Source organism: Globicephala melas, chromosome 8 (assembly GCF_963455315.2).
Source record: "Globicephala melas chromosome 8, mGloMel1.2, whole genome shotgun sequence".
Lineage (NCBI taxonomy): Eukaryota > Metazoa > Chordata > Mammalia > Artiodactyla > Delphinidae > Globicephala > Globicephala melas.
Window position 1 is genome coordinate 50,727,899 of NC_083321.1, and position 9,203 is coordinate 50,737,101.

General features: G+C 57.3%; 1 protein-coding gene across 1 annotated transcript in view; it reads left to right on the forward strand.

Moving 5' to 3' along the window:
- The window catches only part of ARHGEF17 (Rho guanine nucleotide exchange factor 17), a 64,325-nt gene extending 55,284 nt beyond the window's left edge, over positions 1-9,041 (forward strand). The window contains exon 21 of the mRNA XM_030836133.3: positions 7,341-9,041. Within this exon, the coding sequence (XP_030691993.1) occupies positions 7,341-7,537 (197 nt within the window). The 3' untranslated portion in view covers positions 7,538-9,041. The remainder of the gene's footprint in view (positions 1-7,340) is intronic.
- Positions 9,042-9,203: the final 162 nt, after the last annotated feature.

A 9,203-nucleotide genomic window follows, 5' to 3' on the forward strand; every position in this document is an offset into this window, starting at 1 on the left:
CATCTCTTCTCACCAGAGAACAGGCCGGTGGAGAAAATGACTACCTTTAGGTTAGGTGTCCACACCTGGTCCAGTCAGCTGTGGCCAGAGAGGGCCAGGGTCATAGGGAAGAAAGCGTGGCTGCCCAAGTGGGGGAGGGTTCTGGGGGAACAGTTTCCCCTCAGAAGGAGCAGGAGATATCCTCAGCCCTGGCTTGTCTAGTACACTCCGCTGCTGTCTACTCAGCCCATTGGTGGGCCACTGGTCCAGGGCGTTCGCCCCCAGCCAGGCCTGTAGGGCCAGCTACTTGGCAGTGGTCAGGTACGGGATAGGACCAGAGGATCTAGGTCGTCAGCTCATTGCTCCCTCCTGTGTGGGGGAATTGAGTCCCTGGTCAGCAAATTTGACTGCCGGAGGCTCTGCCTGCCCAGCTGACTCCCCTGTGGGAGGCTGTACCACCCAACACTCCAGTGTCAGCTGGAGACTGCATAACCTGCAGAGCCGTCTGCTGTTTATTCTTTGTGCTCTTCCAGGGAGTTCTCCAAGGGACTGACACCCTGTGCCAGGTGGCTGTGAATCAGGCCCAGTCCCCTGCTCTTGAGCCTGGAGGTTCTGTCCAAGCTGCCCATTAACTTTGGGGTTAATGTTAACCTGAGGTCTTGTGGTTTACAAGCTGTCAGTTAGTCAGGCTGTTCCCTGCACCCAACTGCAAGTTGGGAGGGGAGGGGAGGGGAGGAGTGTCTGTCCAAGCCTGACCTTGTCTGTGTCTGGATCTGCCCATGGCCTTCCTCTGTCCCCACTAGGGGCATCCCAAGCCGCCAATCGAGAGAACATCCAGAAAGCCATCAGCCGCCTGGACGAGGACCTGACCACCCTGGGCCAGATGAGCAAGCTCTCTGAGAGCCTCGGTTTCCCCCACCAGGTCTGCGCCTTCTGCCTGAGATTCCCTAACCCAGTCTGAAGGAGAAATAACAGCCTTGTCATTTGCCTGAGGGAGAGGACATCGCTGTCAGTTACCTGAGGGGGAAAATACAGCCTCACCCCATCTGAAGGAAGTCATGTGTTCCAGGCCTGAGGATGGAGACACAGCTCCATCCGCAGCTGAGGGAGGAGAGAGGGCCCATCATGTCTATGGGAGCGATCCAGGCTACCTCGTGGTCTCAGGGGGGAAACAGAGTCCCATTTTCTGTCTGAGGGAAAAGGCAGACCCCCAGTCCCATCCCCAGGGCAGGATCAGGCTGTGGGGAGAGGTGAGGCCCTGAAGCCTGGGCCCTCATCCCTGCAGAGCCTAGATGATGCACTACGGGACCTCTCGGCTGCCATGCACCGGGACTTGTCGGAGAAGCAGGCACTGTGCTATGCGCTTTCCTTCCCTCCTACCAAGCTGGAGCTGTGCACCACAAGGCCTGAGGGCACCGACTCCTTCATCTTTGAGTTCCCTCACCCTGATGCCCGCCTTGGCTTCGAGCAGGCCTTTGATGAGGCCAAGAGGAAACTGGGTAAGCCAGGGCCCGGGCCAGTGCCCTCCTCCCAGAACCTCCAGGAAGTGGGCAGCACCTTGCAGCTGTCTGTGACATCAGGAGCCAGAAATCCCGAGACTGCTATGTCCTATGTTCCAGTCCCTGCTGGTGGGAGGGTGGACTTAGACTTCTGCAGAGAAATATAGGACTTCCCCAGGACGTCCTCCTTGGCAGGGATTCTGTGGATAAGGTCAGCTTAGGGCAGGGGCCCTATCGCGGGAGTGGATGGCCGGGACCTCCCCCCCAGCGCCCCCCCCCCCCCCGCCCACACACACACTGAGCAGGCCTGGATCAGGGAAAGCTGTTGATTGAGGTCCATAGAAAATCCTTAGAGACCTCTGGGTCTACCTCTTTCATTGTACAGATGGGAAAATTGAGGGCAAGGACAAGTAGGACATAACCCACAGCCACCTCATTCTCCCTGGAGAGACCCTGAGAGGCAGGAGAGGAAGGGAGACAGGCGAGGTCAGGACCAGGGTGAGGTGGGTGCTAAGTAGTGTCTGTCTGTCCATCTCCACTACAGCCTCCAGCAAAAGCTGTCTAGACCCTGAGTTCCTGAAGGCCATTCCCATCATGAAAACCCGCAGCGGCATGCAGGTGTGTGTATGCACCTGGGTAGGTGGGGGCATGTAGTCTAAGCCAGCATGTGTTCGTGTGTTTTTGTTCCGTGTACAGCATCGTGTACATGTCTTGCACATTGCAGTGGCTCCCTAGGTCTTTGTACAGCTCTCTGCACAAGCACATGGACAGTGCATGTGTGTCCCATGTATATGGGTACATTTGTGCATGTATGTATCTGTGCATGTGAACAGAACTATACCATTGATGTGAAAGTGTCTCATTTATGTGCTTGTATAAGTCTGCATACATATGGACAAAAGTTACCATTTTTCGCATTTGTTACACGTACATGTATGTGTGATCATATTTGGAGTAGATATATGTGTACACACATATATGAATATATGATGCCTATATCACAGAGGGATGTGTGCATTTGATGTGTAAAGAGTGTCACGTGTGCTGTATGTGTGCACGTGTATGCATAGGGTGTGTTGAGAATCCAAACACACCCACGAGGGCCTGGAGAGCAGTGTGGAGTTGGCAGCAGTTCCTCCATTCATCTTCCCCTGTCCTTTGGCGCTTTCCGCAGTTCTCATGCGCAGCCCCGACCCTGAGCAGCTGCCCAGAGCCCACGCCCGAGGTGTGGGTGTGCAACAGCGACGGCTACGTGGGCCAGGTGTGCCTGCTGAGCCTGCGCAGCGAGCCTGACGTGGAGGCCTGCATCGCCGTCTGCTCCGCCCGCATCCTCTGCATCGGGGCCGTGCCAGGCCTGCAGCGCCGGTGCCACAGGTGAGGCGCCGGTCGGAGACGGGGTCCCCGCCCCCAACACACACTGCGGCCCGCTCCGACGTGGTGTGGGCGTGTCCTGGGGATGTGGGCGGGGCCTGGAGGGCGTGCCGGCGAGTGCGGCAGAACCTGGCTACTAGCGGCCCTCGTCCCCACCGCTTCGTCTCGCAGGGAGCGGACTGCGTCTCTGAGGAACCCCCCAGAGACGGCACCCGAGCCCACCGGGCCGGAACTGGACGTCGAGGCGGCAGACGAGGAAGCGGCGACGCTGGCTGAGCCGGGGCCCCAGCCCTGCCTGCACATTTCCATTGCGGGCTCGGGCCTGGAGATGGCACCAGGCCCCCCAGAGGGTGACCCCCGCCCGGAGTTGGTGCCCTTTGACAGTGACTCTGACGATGAGTCTTCGCCCAGCCCCTCAGGGACCCTGCAGAGCCAGGCCAGCCGGTCCACCATCTCCTCTAGCTTTGGCAGTGAGTATCCAGCTGGGGCTGCTGGCAGGGTGGACTGCCCAGAGCAGGGGGCAGCCCAGCTGTTAGTGATGGGTGAGTAGGGATGGGCATAGGCAAAGGCATGGAATCAAGCCTCAGGATGTTAGCACAGAGAGCACTGGGGGCAGCGGCTATGACAGCAAGGATCCAGAGAGCATGGGATAGTCCGGCTGGATCCTGAGGACCAGTTGAGGAGGATGGAGCAGAAGGGGTGGAGTGCTTGGTCCCTCTGTCCCTGGTGGTGGCTTGGAGGGGGCCTGGCTAGGACTAGGAGCCTGTAGCACGGAGCTGTCAGTCCACAAGGTAACAAGGGCTGAGCTGATGCAGAGGTCTGGGGGTGTGGGGAGAACAATGGTGGGAGGCCCTGAGGCGGGGCATGGCCCAGAAGGGTGCATTGAGGGAAGATTAAAGTCTGGAAAGATACCAGGTCTTGGGCCTGGCAGAGGGGAATGGAGAAGGAGACCTTTGTCTTCCTCAGACGAGGAGGCCCCGAGCTCCAAGGAGGCCACAGCAGAGGCTACCAGTTCGGAGGAGGAGCAGGAGCCTGGCTTCCCACCACTGTCCGGCTCCTTCGGGCCTGGCAGTCCCTGCGGCACCAGCCCAATGGATGGGAGAGCCCTTCGCCGGTCCAGCCGTGGCTCCTTCACCCGTGGCAGCCTGGAGGACCTGCTGAGCGTTGAGCCTGAGGCCTACCAGAGCTCTGTGTGGCTGGGCACTGAGGATGGCTGGTAGGGATAGGGGAGGTGCTGGGGTCATGGTACCAGAACCTGAGGTCCCTGTTTTAGAACTTGTATGGTGTCCTGAAGCAGAAGTGGGAGGGTTTTGGTTCAGACCTCAAGGGCACTGCCAGCCGGGGCTGCCGGAGGGTCTGAAACCTACAGGGAGGCCGTGGGATTTGGGTACCTTGGGCGGGCACCTGCCAGGAGGAGATCCTGGTGGAGGCAAGTAGGCAAATAGGGGTGACTGCAGGGATTGGTATGCCCGAGCACTTGTCACAGGTGCGCACCACTGACCCACAGCGTCCACGTGTACCAGTCCTCTGACAGCATCCGTGATCGCAGAAACAGCTTGAAGCTTCAGCACGCGGCCTCTGTGACCTGCATCCTGTAAGGCCTCTGGATGGCTCTTCTGGTTCAGACCCTTCTCAGCTACACATGCAGACCTCCTTCTGCACCCCCGGGTCCCCTTCCCTACTGGCCCCTCCTTTCAGTGGCCAGAGGCCTGCCCTAGGCTAACCGTGCCTCTCACACACCGTGTCCTTGTGCAAGTCACTACCTCTTCTTAGACTCAGGTGCCCACCACCTAGAGAACGGGGGGTGGGAGGAGGTGGTCTCTCAGGAACCGTAGCCGTTCCATCTGCAATTCCCTGGACCCAGGTGATCTCCTTCGGCTTCTTGAAACCCTTGATGACTCCTTTTCCTTGCCTAGGTATCTGAATAACCAGGTGTTTGTGTCTCTGGCCAATGGAGAGCTCGTGGTCTACCAAAGAGAAGTAGGTGAGTGCCCACCCCTCCCCCGCCCCCTTGGAGCCCCTTTGCTGGTGTTGGATTTCCCTCTTGAGCAAGCTGGGGCCTTGGGGCCACAAGTCTACAGGTGTGACTTTGGGTGACTCCCAGGTCTTCTCGGGGTTTTGGTGTGCTCATTGATAAATGAGGTTATCAGCACCTTATTTCAGGGGAGGGTGAGGCTCAGTGCAATACTAGATTGAATTTGCTGTTCTTTTTACCCCACTCCCACCCCAGGCCATTTCTGGGACCCCCAGAACTTCAAATCGGTGACCCTGGGTGCTCAGGGGAGCCCCATCACCAAGATGGTGTCTGTGGGTGGGCGGCTGTGGTGTGGCTGCCAGAACCGAGTCCTTGTCCTGAGTCCTGACACGCTGCAGCTGGAGGTATCGGGGATGGCCGTGGGGTTGGGGAATTGGTGCTTGGGGTGAGCCAGGCCCACGAGAGAGGAGATGGGACCACGGGGCCGTAAAAAAGCATCCGGCTGAGAGGTCAGGGCTTTCCCCTGACCCCTGCATGAATCTGGGCCAGCCCCTGTCCTTCTCAAATCCTTGTTTCCTTTCTAGCTGATGAGGGCTGCAGCAAGCGCCCCTTGTACCTTAGAATTCCTTGTTCCTCCTCCCTGCCCCCAACCCCATTTCTCAACTCAGGCATTGGCGTCTTTGGGGGGTGGACAAAGGTCCTTCCTGATGTCAGTATCCCTTAGCATTACTCTGGCCTTTAGTCCTGATTTGATTTATATATACATTAGAGATTGTCAGCCTGGTAGTATCCAGGGGTAACTACAGTTCCCTTGATTTCCCTTTCACTTACCCCATCGTGGGCTGGGCTGGGAGTGTAGAGGTGTAGAGCCGGGTTCAGGCCCAGGTTTGTGACTGACTTGCTGGTGTTCTTGGGCAGGTTCCTTTCCCTTCTAGACTTCAGTTCCCCAGCTGTACAGGGTGAAGCCATTGATTGCTCTTAAAACTCTTCAAGATTTGAACTTCTCTGATCATTAACTCACTCAAATTTCATGGGGAAAAGGCACTTCCATTTTAATTCCTGAGGTTTCAGTGAAACCAAGGTTTGAAAGGTTAATCCTCCAGACCAAGGAGCGAGGCTGCCTTTGCTGTCAGTCCGGTGGGCTTTCTGGGGAGGTTTGGTGTCAGTTGTCAGGAGGGAGGGATGGGCACTGGTGAAGCACAAGGCAGGGAGGGGCCAGCGAAGGCAGGCCTGTCAGTCACCCATCTGCTCTCTACCCCCGCCCCCCAGCATACATTCTCCGTGGGGCAGGATTCCAGCCGCAGCGTGGCTTGCATGGTGGACTCCAGCCTGGGCGTGTGGGTGACACTGAAAGGTAGTGCCCATGTGTGTCTCTACCATCCAGACACCTTTGAGCAGCTGGCAGAGGTAGATGTCACACCTCCCGTGCACAGGATGCTGGCAGGTACTGACCTCAGTCTACCACTGCCCCTTCCCTTGGAGCCTTGCTGTCCCTGGTATTGAGGCTGAGCCAGGGCCAGGACTCGGCCCCAGCACTGGTCTGTCTCCCACCCCAGGCTCAGACGCCATCATCCGGCAGCACAAGGCTGCCTGCCTGAGGATCACAGCACTGCTGGTGTGTGAAGAGCTGCTGTGGGTGGGCACCAGTGCCGGCGTCGTGCTCACCATGCCCACCTCACCCAGTACCGTCAGCTGCCCTCGGGCGCCTCTCAGCCCTGCTGGCCTAGGCCAGGGACACACTGGCCACGTCCGCTTCTTGGCCGCAGTCCAGCTTCCAGATGGCTTCAACCTGCTTTGCTCAACCCCACCATCTCCCCCAGACACAGGTGGGTCTACACATCCTACTCAAACCCAGGGACCTCGGCTTTGGGTTTAGGACTCCGCACTGTCCTGCCAGAAGAAGGTTAAGAGGGAGGAAAAATGTCATACAGAGCTGGAAGTGGCATATATTACAGGAAATAGGCTATAGAAACCCCAAAATAAAATCTATTAGGATACTCTGTGTGTGTGTGTGTGTGTGTGTGTGTGTGTGTAAAATTCTGTCCAGACAATGTCATGAGAATGAGGGAGTGAACTACAAGCTAAGAATTAGAATATGGCGCAGGAAGGGATATATACAACAGGAAATAAAACAGGACTGGAAATGATGTATAGGGCAGGAAGTAGAGTCAGGAAGTGACGTGCAGAGCAGGAAATAGAAATAGAGTGGCAGATAGGATAGGAAAGGGACCCTGAGGATTAGAAAGTGAAACATATTAGGAAATGTACATGAAGGAGGTCCCAGTTAGCAAAGTCTTGTTTGGCAGGACAGGAAATCGTACTCCCAAGAGGTAGTAGCTGTGGCATCAGGAAGCAGGGAAGCCTCGGTCAGGAGTTGTCTGGGTCCAGAGAAGACTTAAGTTGCCTAACTGGGAAAGGGCTGTTGGAAGTGGGAAATGAGTATGAAGAGAGCCAGGTTGAGATGGTGCCACCCCCAGTCACCTCCAGGCTAATGGATCCTCCCCTCCGCCCCCCAGGCCCCGAGAAGCTGCCCTCACTGGAGCATCGGGACTCCCCTCGGCACCGAGGCCCTGCCTCGGCCAGGCCTAAAATGCTGGTTATCAGTGGAGGCGACGGCTACGAGGACTTCCGACTCAGCAGTGGGGGCGGCGGCAGCAGTGAGACTGTGGGCCGAGACGACAGCACAAACCACCTCCTCCTATGGAGGGTGTGACCTTGTCCATGGTGGCCCAGGACTCGCCCGCCCACCTGCCCTCAGCCTGCTTGCCTCTTCCAAGCCCACAGGCAGACCCCGACCAGGAGTGTCTGACCAGGGCCGCACCCCTGCCTGCACGGGCCGCCTCCCATCCTCGTGGAAGCATTCCTGACGGAGCACCTGTGGGCCAGCCGGGCCAGGGCCTTTCCCGGCCCTCTCTCTGGCTGCTCCGGGGCTCCCAGTCATGATGGGGGTGGGGAGGGGGGCACGTGGGCTGCCCAGGACCTCTGTCCCTGGAGCTTCTACCAAAGACACGGCCGGGCCTGGACCCCACAGGGCTGGGGAGGGCCATGTGCAATATTTGGAGGGTTTTCTGGGGGCAGTGGGAGGGCTAGGGGATGGAATCCTTTCCCATGTACAGTATTTATGTTTCTTTTTAGATGTGTATCTTCCCAAGCACTTATTTATGCAATGACCTGGGGCAGGGAGTGATGTGAGAAAATGACAGAAGAAGAAAAAAAAAAAACGCTATTCTTGCCCTAGGAACCACCCTGGGACCCTAACTAGCCTTCCTGGAGGGACCAGTCCCCCTCTCATTATGTACGCACACACACACACTGCATGGTTGGGGCACTAAAACGCTGCCTCTTAACATACACGTTCCACAGCCTCGTCCTGACTGGGCTGCCCTCCAGTATCCAGAGAAAAGGGCCAAGTCCCCTCAGTCATCCGGAACGAGGTGATGACTACAGGAGGCAGTGACTCCCATCCGGGGTGGGGGGGCTTCCCCAGGCCTTGGCATTTCCTTGCTTGTTGGCAGTGCCTTAGTGGTTTCTGAATTTGGGAACACTGACTGGGCCTTGGCCAGGGCGCTCTCCTGGCCTGAGCAGGGAAAGGGCCCTCGCTCTCCTCACAGTTGCCCCCCAGCCCCTGTGTCTCATGCACTGGCACATATGGTCACCTTGGGAGGGTGGACCTAGGAGCCCCCTCACTCTGACCACTGACTCCCTCTCTTCACACCCTCTCCTGCCAGGGGCAGCCCTTCCAGGAAGGATGCCCAAAGCTGAGGGGCTGGACATGGCCTCTTCGGCTGGGAAGGCTACCATGGAGGGCAGCCTCTCCCCTGCCCCCCGACTGCAGGAGCCAGTCTGACCCCAGCCCCCGTGCTTCTTCAGCTGCAGCTCCAAAGGTCTGGTGTCAGTTGGGGTTTGTTTTTGTTCTGTTTGGTTCAGTTTTTGTTTGGGGTGGGCGGGTCATTGCGGTCTTAGACTATGTTTCTCTTGCTACCAAACAGTCATGTATTAACTTCCCTTCGATGATGAAGTTTAAAGAGTCAATAAATAGAAACACCAAATGACTGGTCCCCATCGGCAGCCGTGGAGGCCTCCTGCCAGCAACCTCAGGGCTCCCTAGCTGCGTGGGCCTCCCAACAGCCACCCACTTGGGCAGAAGTGGGACTCAGAGACCCAGAAGAGCGCTGAGATGGCAGGGCAGCCACTGATGTGCTGTGCTTTCCCAGGCAGGTCACTGCCTCTGTCTGGGCTGCAGCTTCCTCGTCAGGAAAACCAAGAGTTGTGCTAGTCAGATGCTCTATAACCAGGGCTGCATGTTAGAATCCCTTACAGGTTACATTGTAAGCACAGAGCATAATACATAAATTATACTTATATCTAAATACACATTT